Source organism: Physella acuta, unplaced genomic scaffold, assembly GCF_028476545.2.
Source record: "Physella acuta isolate Inbredline_101_S28 unplaced genomic scaffold, ASM2847654v3 ptg000098l, whole genome shotgun sequence".
Taxonomy (NCBI): Eukaryota; Metazoa; Mollusca; class Gastropoda; family Physidae; genus Physella; species Physella acuta.
The window spans coordinates 214,444-235,362 of NW_026731618.1; the positions used below are offsets into that span (position 1 = coordinate 214,444).

Sequence of the window (20,919 nt, forward strand, 5' to 3'; positions counted from 1 at the left end):
TTTTAGTCCAGTGTCACACGTTTTATTATTTTAAGGACAGCTCTCTTTAATAAACATTGTCTGAGGGAAGCGATGACAGCACTGTACAGCTTGTGCGTTTGTGTCTGTCTTAAGGAGAAATGTATATTTTCATGGGAGAATAAATGTCAAAATGATGTGTTTGTAAAAAAAAAATAAGCTTATCGTTTAAACGTTAACACATTCATTGAGATTGTAAAAACATAAATCGCAAGGAAAATCGATGAATTGTGTATATTATTGTTAAAATGTGAAAATTTGGGAGCCCCTAAAATCTGGGGACGAGCTAAGGCCTCATGACTTCAATTTTCGGTACTCTTGAGATAAACCCCACCATGTCCTTGTTGCTAACACTTGGCGTCTAGATTCGGTTTTAACTATTATTAACTTGTACATACAACATCGCTACTATCCGACCTGTCATTTCCAATAAAAAACAGTTAAAACACAATTCTTATCTTACAAAAACGTGGTATGAATGCTTGCGAGTGCGATTTAATATAAACAGTGTAGACCCTATGCGTAACATTTGTGTTTTATTTTGTCCATTAGTCCCTTACTACACAATATGGCGTTATCTGACTAAATGACTTTCAAATTCCTATCTTACTATTTTTAAAAAGCCCTAATTTTTTTGGTCTGAATTCCGCTGCTGTTTGTGGTATAACTTTGTTTGTTATTTTGAAAAAAAAATGAAAACAAAATGTGATTTACGCATTAAAACATTGATTTTTATAGCAAAAAAACAAACAACCACTAAGTAGTAAAGTGTAATTTACTATGGTTCGTAAGTGAAAATTAGGGGTCCCTGACTGAAGTCTCCTCAGCTCCTCCCCCCCACCCCTTTATCCGCCACTTTCTAGACAGACTGACGACAGACTGAAGACAGAGAAAGCAAGTTAAATAAAAGCTTGTAAAACAGCTAGATCATCTTGTTTTACAGGAATATAGAATCTATATTACTATATAATTTTAGGACTTTCTTGTGTACCTATACATCTACATCAGGGGTCTCCAAACTACGGCCCGCGGGCCGGATGCGGCCCGCGATGTCCTCTCATCCGGCCCGCGGAGATGTTTTTGTCCACGGAAAAACAGTTTGTTGGTGATGACTGAGGAACTTTGCCGAGGAAAATCAAAGACATGCCTGGAAGAAACTGGCCCCCGAACTGAAATTTGATAGTTAATGCGGCCCTCGGACTGAAAAGTTTGGAGACCCCTGATCTACATCATGGGCAAAATTTAGAATTTTTATCCATCAAGTTCCGCCTTTGACTATGAAAAAGAAAATGTAGATTTACATAGACGCTTATAATTTCTTGTTTTTAGAACATTTTAAAATTTGTTATTATAAACACATTTTAAAAAGATATGTTCTAATATAGATCTAATTAATACTTAATTATGTTGTTACATCAAATCACCCGTTGAGTAGAATTCAAGACTGATTTATTTAACATTTTGCAAATTTTGTAAAAAAGCGAATGTTTTTTATTTCTTGGTTTTTTCCCCCATTTATAGAATGGGAGGCTACTCTGTTGTGTTTTCTCTATCAACAAACAATTACAAAGCATGAGGCTGATGAACGTTTAAGTTTCATAGCTTTGCTAGAAGAATCAACAGACAGTAAGCCGTTAAATAGTGGTTCCATCTATTAAATAAACAGATCTAGATCTATCTAGGTAGTAAATAGGCCTATTAGGCCCTAATATTATTAAGTTATTAATTTATTTTAGAATTTACTTTTAGGGCCTAGAGTCAGTAGAGTGGGTGTTTGGAAATTGCGAGACGCGAAAAGCGAAATGGCGAGGCGGGAAAATGCGAGAAGATAATGCGAGACATACCTGCGGAATCAAGGGTAAATAGCGAGACACCTTTTGCGAAAAAAAAAAGTTTTTCTTCATGTTTTAAAATAAACAAGCATTTAGCGGCTAGCCATACCCTTTAACACGAGTGTTGTATGTTGTTAATTTTTATCTAGAATTTATTATATAGATAGATAGATACTAAGAAGATAGATCGATCCCAAAAATCTTGTCTAATTTCGGTCAAAATAGAGTATTTTAATCAATTTATATTATAATTTATTAAAACAGTTTTCTAAAACGCGAAAAAAACGTCTAAAATTCTTTTTCCAACATTTCTTTTTTTTAGTGTGACTTCACAACGTCTAACCCCCCTCCTTCCCCTCTTCACACATCGTCATAAAATTACAGACCCCCTCCTCTCTCCCCCCATACGAGTGTGACGTCATTAATGGAAGACCCCAAATAACACCACCACGAAAACCAAAAAATTCAGATAAATTCAAATTGGTTTAAAAAATATTTGAAGTAGGCCCATAGCTTACGACATAGAACGAGCAACTGATAATATCGGTGACGTCACTTTTATTCCCCCCCCCCCCCCCCCCCCCCCCCCCCCAAACAGCAAGTAAGAGAAAAAAACTGGGGGCACTGAGAGTTCATAAAAACTTAGGAATAAGCAACACATAAGGGAGGGTTAATCTAGTCCTCACCTTCACATAGGGCAGTAATCGCATACTTAATTTGAGGTTATTTTTTCTGACTTGTTTATGGAAATAATAAATAATACATTTTTATATATATTTACAATTAATTAATAAATAATAATATAACATTTATGGTAAAATTCGGAAAAGTCACCACCGTGATATAAAATCTAATATAAATTAGTGTAAAGTAAAGGAACATTGGAAGAGAAAACACACAGTAAGTAGTTCTTACCTCCGGAATACTTGTATCCAAATGATGTAGGCATTTCCTTGTGCTTATATTTATATGGCAAAAAAAGCTAGGAAAAAAGCGTAGAAGGCTATAATACAAAATTTCTATGCAACAATAGAAAATATGTTTGCGGCGGCAGCGGATCCGGGCACGGTGATCTTCAAAGACGGTAAATCAGACGGCCTCTGCGTTCCACACAAAAGACAGAAGTTGATCTATCGTCTGCGGTATTTCCGTCGGTTTCGAACAAGGTGGTATTCTAAGTCGACACATCATCAGTATGTCTAGCGACGGAAAAATTGGAAGTTTTAACAATGTAAACAAAACGTCTTTGAAGTCTGGACCAAATACCACTGAAAATCGGGTGCGGTAAATTTTTCGCAGAAATCTTCGCATTTCAACACCACCCAGCGTAAGTATTGGGTTGTGGTAAAATGCGAGACAAAAAGTCACGTGACCGACCGTTTTCGCGCCCTTCTCGCATTTTCCCGCTTCGCTTTTCGCGTCTCGCAATTTCCTCACACCCTCTAGAAGAGTCTAGAATCCAGATCTAGATCTAGGGTAAAACTCCATTTTAGCGTATTTTATTCCCCGCTTCACGTTCACCTCCAGTTGAGCGTATTATTATAAACACAACCAAAACACACAAAAACGTCAGGAAAACACTACATCTACTTATTTTTTTAATGAATGTGATTTTTAATTAGAAAAGGTAAAAAAAACATAAAAAGCATTAGGTATTAGGGCCTAGAACTGTTCCAATTATTATTATTCGTGTAATCGTCAGCGGGAGAAAAATCCTAACAGGGTCGCGGGTTCACCGTGAGTTCACATTGACTTGAATTATCAGCATACGTCATAGCTTGGGCAATTGCTATTTGAAATTGTGTTGGCCTCAGTTTTGGGGTCATTGTAAGTTCATTAATGTTTATTTATAGTATCATGCCTGGGAGATACTTGTAACAATACAAACTTAACCGCCTTGCAATTGTGAGTTACGTTTACGTACTTCACCCATTGCCATGAAAATTCGGACACACGAACATTGCACATTCAATATTCTAAGTTCGGATTTTTCTCAAGTTTTAACAAAACTAAATTATCAAAATCTTAAACAAAGTCAGTCTCTTTGTTTTTTTTATTCATTTTTATTAATTTGTTAAAACAAAAATACAATACAAATAAATGAATCGTGTTTTGGTGTGTTTTAATTGTTTCGGTTGTTATAATAAAATACGCTCAACTGGAGGTAAACAAGCAGCGGAGAAATAAAATACGCTAAAATGGAGTTTTACCCAGATCTAGATTATTCTAGATCTAGATAAATGTCTTTAAATGATAATCTAGAATCTAGATTTTAAATTTAAGGCATTTTGATAAAAATTTCAAAATGATTTTTTAATAAAAATTGTTGAAATTAGACTAGTAGGCCTATTTACTAATTAGATCTAGAATCTAAATCTAGAATATTCTAGGGCCTAGATCTAGAATCTAGTTAAGTAGATTTTCTCACTAAATCTAAAATGTACGCAATTTTCAATTTACACATGACCACTGAATACAAACGACATCCATATAATTATATATTTAATCCATTAGGCACTAATTTTGAAGTTTTTAGTTCATTTTTAACTAAATTAGGCCTACTTAATTTAATAAATATTGTGACATTGTCACTCACTGCCATGACACGACACACCTCTCCATGACAACTCAACTTTCGTCTGAAGCCACGGCAAACCACGAATTGGTTCAACTTTTTAATTGAGCTAAATAGCAGTCATTGTGGTTTTTAAAATATAAAAATAAATTGGTTGTGATATGGACACCGGCCTTATATAAAAAACAGCTCACAATATTTGATTTCTTTTTTCATAGACTGATAAAATTAATACATTCTCGCTCATTTTTACTTCACTTTCCTCATAGACCGTCAGGTTTGGATGGGGAACTTTAGAATGTTTTATTTATTAAATTATTATTATTATTTATTAAATGTTTTTTTTTTTTTACATTACAAATTAAGTTCTATTAATTTTAATGAAACCAACTTTTGAATTTAGCCACCATTCTCCAAACAAAATTTTAAAATGCTTTTCTGGCGTATCTAGCCCTGCCACCTATGGTTTGTTTTTATAAAGCGAAAACCCCGCGAATTTTGCTTGTGGTAAACATTTTAAACAGTAATTCTAAGAAGGTCACTGGAACTAAGACGAAAAATCGTCGGTGCTCATGCATCCGGTCTGTATGCCATATTGTTGTTAGCAACCGGCCATGCCTCCGAGTTAGCAAAACACTAAAAATTAGCATGCATGTATTATTCGGACCCGGGTCCCAATAGCCGTTATTGGCACCCAATAAAGTTGTTAAGATTTAGTTATAATAATTCTTTTAAGATGCAGAATATATCTTTTCTGTTGTTGTGATTTTTTCCTTGTAATTCGAAATGATATATTGAGATCTTGCTTTGAATACATGATTGATATCATTCCTCCTGACAAATGTTATGTCGAGCGGGAGTCATTAGGTCTATAATAATATATGGCCTATGGTATGAACTTCTCTGGCCGAGCGAATGTTGAGCGCGCATGTAAAATGTTTTATTTTTTCTTCTGTTAAACGTAATTTGATTTCATAGGCCTATCAGTCCAAATACAATAATAATAATAATAATAATAATTGTATAAAATAGCTCATTATAGGCTATAGTCCCGGACCAGTTTTCTTCAACACTATCTCAAATGCATTGTAGTACGCTTTAATAGAAGCAATATATAACATTTGAACTTACAATGACCCCAAATCCTTTTTTCTCTCTTGCTGGGTTGGGGCGGGGGGACGGACGACTAAGAACATTGGGTTAAAACGTGGGAGTGATAAACATCTGTTATTAAAGTGATACGTTTGGTATTAGTTTATACTCCAAAATATTTATGTGTTAATATGTGTGCATGTATATTATATACAATAGGCTTATATATATATATATATATATATATATATATATATATATATATATATATATATATATATATATGTATATATATAGGCTTTTTATATAATGGAAAAAAGGAAGTCCCGCGCAGAAGATTGGCCCTAGGCCCCGCGTATTCCTAACGCTGGTTCTGCTCACAGTGACCCTAGATAGACTGTCTCGGTATTTTTTTACGCTGACGAGAAAACGTGAGCTGGCGATCAATGGAGCAACGATGTTTATAATTGGCGTGTTTAAAAACCTAAATTTAGAATAAAAAATATAAACTGTTAAAAAATTAAAAAAAAATGACACCTAGGCAAATAACTCAGCTATCAAGATAGAACATTAAACTTAGTTCAATACACATTACGTCTCGCAAAAACGAGAGCTTAGATTGGTTCCGACTCCGGGTCCGAATAGCCACTTCCAAAACATTATGCCTATCACTATCATTGAGTATCATTTTCAAACTATCAATAAAAATAGGCCAAATGGTGCCCTAATGTCTAATACTTTTGCTAGCCATTTAGTAAACTAAGCCAACTTTTTAGCATATTTTAACTTTATGTGCAGTCATTATTAATAATATTGTTAGGCCTACTGAAAAAAATGCCAAAGTCAGGTCAGCCTGTGGCACCCTCCATTGAACTTGACTGAAGGAAAAAATACTTGACCTGTGACCTTCATTAAAATAGAATTTAGGAGGCTTCTGGGTATGTTTGTTTTCATGCTATCTCACGTCCCATAGGCTTACTAAAATGGCGACCAGTTTCGCTTTTACTATGCGGTTGACTTGGATAAACATACTAATGATTATGAAGCCATCGTCAAAATTGTATACATTTCATAGCATACTTCTTGGTTAGTAGAGTAGATCGAAATCAAATTTGAATGAAATAGTTCGAATATGCCTTTATTTTTATTTTCCTTCTTTAAATAAAATTTAGTTTATACATTTATAACATCCACCATATTATTTTCAACAAAAGTCTGTATCTTTAAGTTCTCCATATATCGCTTAACATACTGATCACATTTTAAAAAATGATATTATTTTCTTAATACAAAAATGGACAAAGAATTCAAAAGTGCAAAAATTTTGGTGATTTTTTTTCTGTGCATATCCTCTTAAAAAACCTATAGCCTTTCCATCCTTACCCTAGATTTTCACCAAGTTTTGTGAAAATATGTCTTTAAGTTGTTGTTTTAAAAATAGTCATTATTGTGATTTATGCTTGGTTTAGAATTAAGTTGACTTGAAATGCACCAATATTAAGAGAATTTAATTTTCTTATTCATGCAAGATAAACTAAATTTTAGGTCCAAATAGTATTTACTCTGAATTTACTAATTCAAATATACTCTGCCCTGGCTAATTCAATTACTAAAATGACCTGATTACCAGACAATCATTAGTTTTAGTCCTCTACCACTTAATAAACAAGAGGCAGCAATCTAAGCTAAGGGCTAACAAGAAACAAACCCAGCACAGTGAGAGTGCTATGAAACCCAGCACAGTGAGAGTGCTATGAAACCCAGCACAGTGAGAGTGCTATGAAACCCAGCACAGTGAGAGTGCTATGAAACCCAGCACAGTGAGAGTGCTATGAAACCCAGCACAGTGAGAGTGCTATGAAACCCAGCACAGTGAGAGTGCTATGAAACCCAGCACAGTGAGAGTGCTATGAAACCCAGCACAGCGAGAGTGCTATGAAACCCAGCACAGTGAGAGTGCTATGAAACCCAGCACAGTGAGAGTGCTATGAAACCCAGCACAGTGAGAGTGCTATGAAACCCAGCACAGTGAGAGTGCTATGAAACCCAGCACAGAGAGAGTGCTATGAAACCCAGCACAGTGAGAGTGCTATGAAACCCAGCACAGTGAGAGTGCTATGAAACCCAGCACAGTGAGAGTGCTATGAAACCCAGCACAGTGAGAGTGCTATGAAACCCAGCACAGTGAGAGTGCTATGAAACCCAGCACAGTGAGAGTGCTATGAAACCCAGCACAGTGAGAGTGCTATGAAACCCAGCACAGTGAGAGTGCTATGAAACCCAGCACAGGATGCTGTACTGACTTGAGCGAGAGTGCTATGGTAGCGTCACACATTCTTCAAATCACATCAGTGACGCACCTTAGCAAACAATGACAAAGTTGTTGGACACAGTGAGGAATGACATGACTGACAAAAAAACCTGCCAGTCCCTCCTCTCAAGACATTATCCCTTACATCTGACAGGTCCCTGACAACCTGTCCTGCCTGAGATTGTAGATTCTTGTAGGTTCTGCTGCCACTGCTTGTATGGACATGTTATCCAGCCAGACAGCTGATGGATGTGGAGAAACTATTCCAGACACATCAGTTACTGGTTGCCATGGTGCTGACATGGAACAATCTAGAAGGTATGGAACAAAAGACACATTGTGTGTGCTTGTATTTAGTTAACATATCTAAGGTGAGATCACACATAGATATGTTTTCTACGAGAGTTCAAGAGAATCACTAGAGAGGTTACTGCTTAGAAACACTGTTGGTAATGTTGACAGGAAATTTTGGTTGTTAAAGTCAAGCTGAATCATGTGTCTTGTGAGAGGTTGTAAAGGTACACACAACATTGTGAGAGATTGTAAAGGTACACACAACATTGTGAGAGATTGTAAAGGTACACACAGCATTGTGAGAGATTGTAAAGGTACACACAACATTGTGAGAGATTGTAAAGGTACACACATCATTGTGAGAGATTGTAAAGGTACACACACCATTGTGAGAGATTGTAAAGGTACACACAACATTGTGAGAGATTGTAAAGGTACACACAACATTGTGAGAGATTGTAAAAAATACACACAACATTGTGAGAGATTGTAAAGGTACACACATCATTGTGAGAGATTGTAAAGGTACACACAACATTGTGAGAGATTGTAAAGGTACACACAACATTGTGAGAGATTGTAAATGTACACACACCATTGTGAGAGATTGTAAAGGTACACACAACATTGTGAGAGATTGTAAAGGAAACACACCATTGTGAGAGGTTGTAAAGGTACACACAACATTGTGAGAGACTTTAAAGGTACACACAACATTGTGAGAGATTGTAAAGGTACACACAACATTGTGAGAGATTGTAAAGGTACACACAGCATTGTGAGAGATTGTAAAGGTACACACAACATTGTGAGAGATTGTAAAGGTACACACACCATTGTGAGAGGTTGTAAAGGTACACACAACATTGTGAGAGATTGTAAAGGTACACACAACATTGCGAGAGGTTGTAAAGGTACACACAACATTGTGAGAGATTGTAAAGGTACACACAACATTGTGAGAGATTGTAAAGGTACACACATCATTGTGAGAGATTGTAAAGGTACACACACCATTGTGAGAGATTGTAAAGGTACACACAACATTGTGAGAGATTGTAAAGGTACACACAACATTGTGAGAGATTGTAAAAAATACACACAACATTGTGAGAGATTGTAAAGGTACACACATCATTGTGAGAGATTGTAAAGGTACACACAACATTGTGAGAGATTGTAAAGGTACACACAACATTGTGAGAGATTGTAAATGTACACACACCATTGTGAGAGATTGTAAAGGTACACACAACATTGTGAGAGATTGTAAAGGTACACACACCATTGTGAGAGATTGTAAAGGTACACACACCATTGTGAGAGACTTTAAAGGTACACACAACATTGTGAGAGATTGTAAAGGTACACACAACATTGTGAGAGATTGTAAAGGTACACACACCATTGTGAGAGATTGTAAAGGTACACACACCATTGTGAGAGATTGTAAAGGTACACACACCATTGTGAGAGACTTTAAAGGTACACACAACATTGTGAGAGATTGTAAAGGTACACACAACATTGTGAGAGATTGTAAAGGTACACACAACATTGTGAGAGATTGTAAAGGTACACACAACATTGTGAGAGATTGTAAAGGTACACACAACATTGTGAGAGATTGTAAAGGTACACACAACATTGTGAGAGGTTGTAAAGGTACACACAACATTGTGAGAGATTGTAAAGGTACACACAACATTGTGAGAGATTGTAAAGGTACACACAACATTGTGAGAGATTGTAAAGGTACACACAACATTGTGAGAGATTGTAACAGTACACACAACATTGTGAGAGATTGTAAAAGTACACACAACATTGTGAGAGGTTGTAAAGGTACACACAACATTGTGAGAGATTGTAAAGGTACACACAACATTGTGAGAGATTGTAAAGGTACACACACCATTGTGAGAGATTGTAAAGGTACACACAACATTGTGAGAGGTTGTAAAGGTACACACAACATTGTGAGAGATTGTAAAGGTACACACAACATTGTGAGAGATTGTAAAGGTACACACACCATTGTGAGAGATTGTAAAGGTACACACACCATTGTGAGAGATTGTAAAGGTACACACAACATTGTGAGAGATTGTAAAGGTACACACAACATTGTGAGAGATTGTAAAGGTACACACAACATTGTGAGAGATTGTAAAGGTACACACAACATTGTGAGAGATTGTAAAGGTACACACAACATTGTGAGAGATTGTAAATGTACACACACCATTGTGAGAGATTGTAAAGGTACACACACCATTGTGAGAGATTGTAAAGGTACACACACCATTGTGAGAGATTGTAAAGGTACACACACCATTGTGAGAGATTGTAAAGGTACACACAACATTGTGAGAGATTGTAAAGGTACACACAACATTGTGAGAGATTGTAAAGGTACACACAACAGTGTGAGAGATTGTAAAGGTACACACAACAGTGTGAGAGATTGTAAAGGTACACACAACATTGTGAGAGATTGTAAAGGTACACACAACATTGTGAGAGATTGTAAAGGTACACACACCATTGTGAGAGATTGTAAAGGTACACACACCATTGTGAGAGGTTGTAAAGGTACACACAACATTGTGAGAGATTGTAAAGGTACACACAACATTGTGAGAGATTGTAAAGGTACACACAACAGTGTGAGAGATTGTAAAGGTACACACAACATTGTGAGAGATTGTAAAGGTACACACAACATTGTGAGAGATTGTAAAGGTACACACACCATTGTGAGAGATTGTAAAGGTACACACACCATTGTGAGAGGTTGTAAAGGTACACACAACATTGTGAGAGATTGTAAAGGTACACACAACATTGTGAGAGATTGTAAAGGTACACACAACATTGTGAGAGATTGTAAAGGTACACACAACATTGTGAGAGATTGTAAAGGTACACACAACATTGTGAGAGATTGTAAAGGTACACACACCATTGTGAGAGATTGTGTAAAGGTACACACAACATTGTGAGAGATTGTAAAGGTACACACAACATTGTGAGTGATTGTATAGAAACAGCACATTGTACTCTCCACAGTACTCTATTAGTTTGTTAGCATATTTATACTGTATTTTTACTCTATAATCAGACTTTATAACCAATTGTTATATATAATTTTACTGTATAAACAATAATTATAACCAAACTGTATAAACCATGGTTATAACCAGACTGTATAAACAATAATTATAACCAGACTGTATAAACCATGGTTATAACCAGACTGTATAAACCATGGTTATAACCAAACTGTATAAACCATGGTTATAACCAGACTGTATAAACCATGGTTATAACCAAACTGTATAAACCATGGTATAACTAGACTGTATAAACCATGGTTATAAACAGACTGTATAAACAATAATTATAACCTGACTGTATAAACCATGTGTGATGACGCAAGATTACGTCAGACATGTTTAGCAGATATAGTTTAGCAGAAACAGACTATAGGCCTAGTTGGTTGGTTAGAGAGGCCAATGGGCGCACAGGACTGACCGGTCACGTGGGACGGTCAGCTGACCACTGAGGCATGGGTCAGTAGAGTGATAGGCCAGGAGTTGTTAGGTAGCGGTCAGAGACGGTCGTAATATGTAGAGCTGGAGAACGGTAGTTAGTGGTAGGATTGGTCATGGAAGGGCGTGTTAGTAGAGTTAGTAATAGTAGTGGTAATAGATATTATTTAACAGGACATTTAGATAGGACATTGATTTATAATTTTAATAAAGAACTTTGTATTTGGAACTTAAACTGGGTGTTATTGGATTCATTCGTTTCGCATCGTAAAAATCCCCACCCTCACAACTGGTGCAACAAGAAGAACCTCAAACAAAGATCCCTTCGCACCCTCACACCATGGTTATAACCAAACTGTATAAACCATGGTATAACTAGACTGTATAAACCATGGTATAACTAGACTGTATAAACCATGGTTATAACCAAACTGTATAAACCCTAGTTAAACCAGTATTCCCACTATCCACAGCACTAAGCCAGTCACCAGGTGTGAGATGTGTCAGGTGGTTGCAGCCAAGTACACCTGCCCTGGCTGTGAGCTGAGGACCTGCTCGCTGTCCTGTGTCAAACAGCACAAGACACAGCTGGGCTGTTCAGGGGAGAGAAACAAGGCAGCCTTTGTTGACATGTCCCAGTACTCCGATGGTCACATGTTAAATGGTAACTTTTGTTGACATGTCCCAGTACTCAGATGGTCACATGTTAAATGGTAACTTTTGTTGACATGTCCCAGTACTCCGATGGTCACATGTTAAATGGTAACTTTTGTTGACATGTCCCAGTACTCAGATGGTCACATGTTAAATGGTAACTTTTGTTGACATGTCCCAGTACTCAGATGGTCACATGTTAAATGGTAACTTTTGTTGACATGTCCCAGTACTCAGATGGTCACATGTTAAATGGTAACTTTTGTTGACATGTCCCAGTACTCAGATGGTCACATGTTAAATGGTAACTTTTGTTGACATGTCCCAGTACTCAGATGGTCACATGTTAAATGGTAACTTTTGTTGACATGTCCCAGTACTCAGATGGTCACATGTTAAATGGTAACTTTTGTTGACATATCCCAGTACTCAGGTGGTCACATGTTAAATGGTAACTTTTGTTGACATGTCCCAGTACTCAGATGGTCACATGTTAAATGGTAACTTTTATTGACATGTCCCAGTACTCAGATGGTCACATGTTAAATGGTAACTTTTGTTGACATGTCCCAGTACTCAGATGGTCACATGTTAAATGGTAACTTTTTTTTTACCTGAGAAACATGTTCAATCATGACTTTTATCTTAACACATTAAATGATAAACTTTCTATTACTGATTTAATATTGATTTGTACTAGATACAACAGACTAAAATTGTGTCTATATCCAACAGACTAAAATTGTGTCTATATCCAACAGACTAAAATTGTGTCTATATCCAACAGACTAAAATTGTGTCTATATCCAACAGACTAAAATTGTGTCTATATCCAACAGACTAAAATTGTGTCTATATCCAACAGACTAAAATTGTGTCTATATCCAACAGACTAAAATTGTGTCTATATCCAACAGACTAAAATTGTGTCTATATCCTACAGACTAAAATTGTGTCTATATCCAACAGACTAAAATTGTGTCTATATCCAACAGACTAAAATTGTGTCTATATCCAACAGACTAAAATTGTGTCTATATCCAACAGACTAAAATTGTGTCTATATCCAACAGACTAAAATTGTGTCTATATCCAACAGACTAAAATTGTGTCTATATCCAACAGACTAAAATTGTGTCTATGTCCACCAGACTAAAATTGTGTCTATATCCAACAGACTAAAATTGTGTCTATATCCAACAGACTAAAATTGTGTCTATGTCCACCAGACTAAAATTGTGTCTATATCCAACAGACTAAAATTGTGTCTATATCCAACAGACTAAAATTGTGTCTATATCCAACAGACTAAAATTGTGTCTATATACAACAGACTGAAATTGTGTCTATATCCAACAGACTTAAATTGTGTCTATATCCAACAGACTAAAATTGTGTCTATATCCAACAGACTAAAATTGTGTCTATATCAAACAGACTAAAATTGTGTCTATGTCCACCAGACTAAAATTGTGTCTATATCCACCAGACTAAAATTGTGTCTATATCCAACAGACTAAAATTGTGTCTATATCCAACAGACTAAAATTGTGTCTATATCCAACAGACTAAAATTGTGTCTATATCCACCAGATTACAGATTCCTTGAGGACGCCAGCCGTAAGTTGTACAGCAACAAAATGCCAGCTGAACATCGCTACAAACATTATGGATCTCCGTACCCAAACAAAAGAGTAAAGCCATTTCTTGTCCTGTTTGTTACACCATGGCTTTGTGTTGTTGTCTACATGTCTTTATTTTGTGTTGCTGTCTACATGCCTTTACAAATTACTTTGTGTTGTTGTCTACAGGCCTTTACTTTGTGTTGTAGTCTACATGCCTTTACTTTGTGTTGTTGTCTACATGCCTTTACAAATTACTTTGTGTTGTTGTCTACAGGCCTTTACTTTGTGTTGTAGTCTACATGCCTTTACTTTGTGTTGTTGTCTACATGCCTTTACTTTGTGTTGTTGTCTACATGCCTTTACTTTGTGTTGTTGTCTACATGCCTTTACTTTGTGTTATTGTCTACATGTCTTTGTGTTGTTGTCTACATGCCTTTACTTTGTGTTGTTGTCTACATGCCTTTACTTTGTGTTGTTGTCTACATGCCTTTACTTTGTGTTGTTGTCTACATGCCTTTACTTTGTGTTTCTGTCTACATGCCTTTACTTTGTGTTGTTGTCTACATGCCTTTACTTTGTGTTGTTGTCTACATGCCTTTACTTTGTGTTGTTGTCTACATGCCTTTACTTTGTGTTGTGCTAAACCCTTCTGTTCATTTGTTTACCTTTTGTCTCTGAAAACAAATTTAAACTGCTGGTCCACTAAATATAACATTTTCAACTTCTGCCCACTAATTGCAAGATTTTAAAATGCTGCCGACTAATTGTAACATTTTAAACTTCTGCCCACTAATTGTAACATTTTAAACTTCTGCCCACTAATTGCAAGATTTTAAACATAACCTTTTAAATTGCTGCCCACTAAATGTATGATTTTAAACTGCTGCCCACTAATTGTAACATTTTAAACTGCTGCCCACTGAATGTAACCTTTTATACTGCTGCCCACTGAATGTAACCTTTTAAACTGCTGCCCACTGAATGTAACCATTTAAACTGCTGCCCACTGAATGTATGATTTTGAACTGCTGCCCACTGAATGTATGATTTTAAATTGCTGCCCACTGAATGTATGATTTTAAACTGCTGCCCACTGAATGTATGATTTTAAATTGCTGCCCACTGAATGTAACATTTTAAACTGCTGCCCACTAATTGTAACATTTTAAACTGCTGCCCACTGAATGTAACATTTTAAACTGCTGCCCACTGAATGTATGATTTTAAAATGCTGACCACTGAATGTAACCTTTTAAACTGCTGCCCACTGAATGTATGATTTTAAACTGCTGCCCACTAATTGTAACATTTTAAACTGCTGCCCACAGTGTAAACTGCTGATGACAGCTGCATACAAACGAGGGGTCAAAGTTCATATGGTGGCACCCATGTTGTCCAAACACAAGACCAACACCAGCTTCTACACAATCAAGTAAGTGGAGTCAGTCACCACTAGGTAGATGTTTGGAGTCAGTCGCCACTAGGTAGATGTTTGGAGTCAGTCGCCTCTAGGTAGATATGTAACGTGTGGGGTCATAAATATTCCATGACAAAAAAGCTTTTTAAAGCTCCATGAGTGAGTTTGTTTAAAGCTTTATATCTGTTAAATCCTAATGTTCTATATCCTTTCTTCAAAATTTAGATTGGCCTGTTCTGTTATTCATTTGGCCATCACAATCTAGTAATTTCATCCCCATTATACTGACATCTTCAAAAACAAATTATAGCAGCGAAACACATTAATCTGTGATTTTATGTCCTTTTTTTGTTACCAGAACAGACAAAATTGTGTGGCATATAGAATGGAACTTTGTAGCATCAAAAACTTTGGTCAAGGATGAAAAGTAAGTCAGTGGTCATTTAATGCAGAATACCATTATTTTAGACTGGTTAGTTAAACTTAGTTTGAGAATTGACACAATTGGCCATGTAGCTGTCTAATCTAGACTTTGGGCACATGTAACTGTCTAATCTAGACTTTGGGCACATGTAACTGTCTAATCTAGACTTTTGGCACATGTAATTCTCTAATCTAGTGACCACATGTAACTTGTCTAATCTAGACTTTGGGCACATGTAACTGTCTAATCTATTCTTTGGGCACATGTAACTGTCTAATCTAGACTTTGGGCACATGTAACTGTCTAATCTAGACTTGTTACTGTCTGTTGTGGGCCAGTCATAAAAAAGATGCCTGCCATTTGTCTGTTACTGTCTGTTGTGGGCCAGTCATAAAAAAGATGTCTGCCATCTGTCTGTTGTGGGCCAGTCATAAAAAAGATGCCTGCCATCTGTTACTGTCTGTTGTGGGCCAGTCATAAAAAAGATGCCTGCCATTTGTCTGTTACTGTCTGTTGTGGGCCAGTCATAAAAAAGATGTCTGCCATTTGTCTGTTACTGTCTGTTGTGGGCCAGTCATAAAAAAGATGTCTGCCATTTGTCTGTTACTGTCTGTTGTGGGCCAGTCATAAAAAAGATGTCTGCCATTTGTCTGTTACTGTATGTTGTGGGCCAGTCATAAAAAAGATGTCTGCCATCTGTTACTGTCTGTTGTGGGCCAGTCATAAAAAAGATGTCTGCCATTTGTCTGTTACTGTCTGTTGTGGGCCAGTCATAAAAAAGATGTCTGCCATTTGTCTGTTACTGTCTGTTGTGGGCCAGTCATAAAAAAGATGCCTGCCATTTGTCTGTTACTGTCTGTTGTGGGCCAGTCATAAAAAAGATGCCTGCCATTTGTCTGTTACTGTCTGTTGTGGGCCAGTCATACAAAAGATGCCTGCCATCTGTCTGTCGCCAGAGTGCCAGAGGATACCCCACTGATGGACGCGGCCAAAAAGTTTGTCAACTTTGTGGAGCATCCAGAGCTGAGGAAACCTCTGGAGGAATACAAGAAGGAAAATCTAGAACGTTCCAGGTTTTTGCTGAGGGTGGATGGTCTACCTGCCAATAGAACCAGGTAATTATTTACGGTGACAGCCTACATGCCAATAGAACCAGGTAATTATTTACGGTGACAGCCTACATGCCAATAGAACCAGGTAATTATTTACGGTGACAGCCTACATACAAATAGAACCAGGTAATTATTTGAGTATATGTGGGGGCAGATCTGATCAATTTTTCAAGCTTTTATTTGACCAAGGCAAAAAATAGCAAAATATATACAGAAAAAGGATAATTAAGTAATTAATTAGAGTATTAAATAGTCTTTTAAGAGCAAATTTGACAAATCCTGACAAGGGTGGAGGATGGGGGGGGGTGACACCATAACGTTAACCTGCTAATGATAGAGAAAACATGCTACATCAAGCTGTAGGCCTATTTATAAGCAACTATAGATAAAAATCATTAGTGTTATATCTGAACACAGTTTAAAGGAATCAGTGGGGGGGGGGGGGGGTTGAGTGATGTAAACCTGCTAATGAGAGAGAAAACATGATAGAGTGGGGGGAAGTTACATTAACTCAACGTTACAAGATATGCCTGAGGTAAAAGGTTTGGTTGAGAATCAGAGAATCATAATAACTTATGTGTTAATCCATGTATGGGGAGGGGGGAGGTAAAAAAAAATACATTAAAAAATATATATGAATACATATACACATGCATATATACATACTCTTTTATATATATATAAATATTTTTATATATAAAGCAAAGTGGTCGGGTGCCCGATATATACATACATATATATGTACATATATATATATATACATATGTATATATACACACACACACATATATATATATAATTATTTAACGAGGAGGGGGGTGACATCATTAAGTGCAGTACCGGGTGACACCTGACCTCGCTACACCACTGTCTGTGCGTTAGTCTTTTTACCTATTTATTATTACTTTTTTCCATGGGTTCAAACTGAGCAAAATTTCCACCACTTCTAATAGACCCATTTCTTTCAAACAACATGAGCTTTTAGACCCGATTTGACTTAATTTGATGTTTATTAATTTTTTTAAAAAAATGTAATTAAAAATTGCTATATGATACTAAAGTAAAACATTTAAACATTTAGAATTAAAATATTTTAAAAAAAGTAATTACAAGTTTTCATGCATGTGGTAGAAAATATGTTTCTCTAAAATATATAGCAATGTACGGTAGTTAATGATCTATACAGAAAAGTGTGTGAGATCATACACATTTAGTAGGTGTATTCAATACATAAATACAAATAATTAATTATATAGCAACCCATGTTTGTCTGTAGTTATTTAAATATTTAAAAAAAAAAAAAATTTCTATCTAGTGTATGTTAAAAATGGTTTTAATAATTCATTAATTTTTAAAATTCCATTTTTGCCTGTCATGTCATCTATTCACATCTGAAGACAAATCTGATCAATTTTTTTCGTACCTGTCCAGGTACTTTGAGCTGAAGCCTGACCTGTCAATCGCAGGGAACCTGAAAGGTCATTGCTTGACCGAGTTCCCCAGTATTGCTGTCCTACCCCCATCTACAGGCGAATGTGCTGAGTTCCTGCTTTTCTCTAAAGGTGAGAGATTCAACTTTGACCTTTATTGGACAGATCCTTGAAATCATTGAATTAATTAGTCAGTGTTATGTACTGCAGGTTTATGTCTGAATTTGTTCAAGGTATAATCACTAGTAAATTTCTATGCTAATTTTGTTTTTTAATCTTTTACTTCAACCATAGTTTCTCTAAAATAAGATAATTGTTGTATATTTATATTTCATATGTGCGTATACTGATATATGTTTCATGTCTGTGTTCATGATCTGTGTGTTTGTATGTCTGTCTATTAATCCACGTATCATGTCTGTGTTCATGATCTGTGTGTTTGTCTGTTTGTCTATTGATCCACGTATCCATGTATGTGTTCATGATCTGTGTGTTTGTATGTTTGTCTATTGATCCACGTATCCATGTATGTGTTCATGATCTGTGTGTTTGTATGTTTGTCTATTGATCCACGTATCCATGTATGTGTTCATGATCTGTGTGTTTGTATGTTTGTCTATTGATCCACGTATCCATGTATGTGTTCATGATCTGTGTGTTTGTATGCTTGTCTATTGATCCACGTATCATGTCTGTGTTCATGATCTGTGTGTTTGTATGCTTGTCTATTGATCCACGTATCATGTCTGTGTTCATGATCTGTGTGTTTGTATGCTTGTCTATTGATCCACGTATCCATGTATGTGTTCATGATCTGTGTGTTTGTATGCTTGTCTATTGATCCACGTATCATGTCTGTGTTCATGATCTGTGTGTTTGTATGTTTGTCTATTGATCCACGTATCCATGTATGTGTTCATGATCTGTGTGTTTGTATGTTTGTCTATTGATCCACGTATCCATGTATGTGTTCATGATCTGTGTGTTTGTATGTTTGTCTATTGATCCACGTATCCATGTATGTGTTCATGATCTGTGTGTTTGTATGTTTGTCTATTGATCCACGTATCCATGTATGTGTTCATGATCTGTGTGTTTGTATGTTTGTCTATTGATCCACGTATCCATGTTTGTGTTCATGATCTGTGTGTTTGTATGCTTGTCTATTGATCCACGTATCCATGTATGTGTTCATGATCTGTGTTTTTGTATGTTTGTCTATTGATCCACGTATCCATGTATGTGTTCATGATCTGTGTGTTTGTATGTTTGTCTATTGATCCACGTATCCATGTATGTGTTCATGATCTGTGTGTTTGTATGCTTGTCTATTGATCCACATATCATGTATGTGCAGATGACCTGGCCTATATGGAGTCGTCCAACCGTGTCCACATGATGAAAAACTTGCCAGGCCTCAACTACCAGGCAGAGCTAGAGCAGGAGCTCATCAACCCACACTCAGATATTTTCTCCACACACACGACCCCCCACACATGACCCCCCACACATGAGGGGGTCAGCAGGCAGAGCTAGAGCAGGAGCTCATCAACCCACACTCAGATATTTTCTCCACACACACGACCCCCCACACATGAGGGGGTCAGGGTCAAATAAACATTCACTTCTTTCTTGACTCTTTGTAATAGCTTAGTAATTATGTAAAGGTGGATGTTTCCATGGTAACCATGTAGTTGCTCACATTGTTTGTAGTGACAACAGAATTTTGTTGGGATCTAAGGTATCTTGTTGGTACCACTGCACTCCTATAGTACACATTTTGTGTTATTGGTGTCACCACTTTACTTGTATAGTACACATTTTGTGTTGCAGTTATTGGTGTCACCACTTTACTTGTATAGTACACATTTTGTGTAGCAGGTATTGGTGTCACCACTTTACTTGTATAGTACACATTTTGTGTAGCAGGTATTGGTGTCACCACTTTACTTGTAAAGTACACATTTTGTGTAGCAGGTATTGGTGTCACCACTTTACTTGTATAGTACACATTTTGTGTTATTGGTGTCACCACTTTACTTGTATAGTACACATTTTGTGTTGCAGTTATTGGTGTCACCACTTTACTTGTATAGTACACATTTTGTGTAGTAGTTATTGGTGTCACCACTTTACTTGTATAGTACACATTTTGTGTAGTAGTTATTGGTGTCACCACTTTACTTGTATAGTACACATTTTGTGTAGTAGTTATTGGTGTCACCACTTTACTTGTATAGTACACATTTTGTGTAGTAGTTATTGGTGTCACCACTTTACTTGTATAGTACACATTTTGTGTAGCAGTTATTGGTGTCACCACTTTACTTGTATAGTACACATTTTGTGTAGTAGTTATTGGTGTCACCACTTTACTTGTATAGTACACATTTTGTGTTGCAGTTATTGGTGTCACCACTTTACTTGTATAGTACACATTTTGTGTAGCAGGTATTGGTGTCACCACTTTACTTGTATAGTACACATTTTGTGTAGCAGGTATTGGTGTCACCACTTTACTTGTATAGTACACATTTTGTGTAGCAGGTATTGGTGTCACCACTTTACTTGTATAGTACAC

General features: G+C 36.4%; 1 protein-coding gene across 2 annotated transcripts; it reads left to right on the top strand.

Annotated features, from left to right (window-relative positions):
• Window positions 1-1,540: 1,540 nt before the first annotated feature.
• LOC131930362 (box C/D snoRNA protein 1-like) lies at window positions 1,541-19,974 on the top strand. Of its 2 annotated transcripts, none has more exons than XM_059286828.1 (9): window positions 1,541-1,700; window positions 7,983-8,146; window positions 12,150-12,340; window positions 13,924-14,024; window positions 15,284-15,387; window positions 15,731-15,799; window positions 16,753-16,911; window positions 18,340-18,470; window positions 19,696-19,974. In XM_059286828.1, the coding sequence occupies exons 2-9, from the start codon at window positions 8,046-8,048 to the stop codon at window positions 19,836-19,838; spliced, it is 999 nt and encodes a 332-aa protein (XP_059142811.1). In that variant the 5' UTR covers window positions 1,541-1,700; window positions 7,983-8,045; the 3' UTR covers window positions 19,839-19,974. The 2 variants fall into 2 exon arrangements, with proteins under 2 accessions (XP_059142811.1, XP_059142805.1); XM_059286822.1 differs by having other exon boundaries at window positions 1,541-1,644.
• The last annotated feature ends 945 nt before the right edge of the window (window positions 19,975-20,919 follow it).

What these genes read in the sequence shown, in the direction of transcription:
- LOC131930362 (XM_059286828.1), top strand. Translation starts at nt 8,046, where the DNA reads ATGGACATGTTATCCAGCCAGACAGCTGATGGATGTGGAGAAACTATT. An exon ending in CGATGGTCACATGTTAAATG is followed by an intron (nt 12,341 to 13,923) that starts GTAACTTTTGTT and finishes TATATCCACCAG; the next exon opens with ATTACAGATTCCTTGAGGAC. An exon ending in ACCAGCTTCTACACAATCAA is followed by an intron (nt 15,388 to 15,730) that starts GTAAGTGGAGTC and finishes TTTTGTTACCAG; the next exon opens with AACAGACAAAATTGTGTGGC.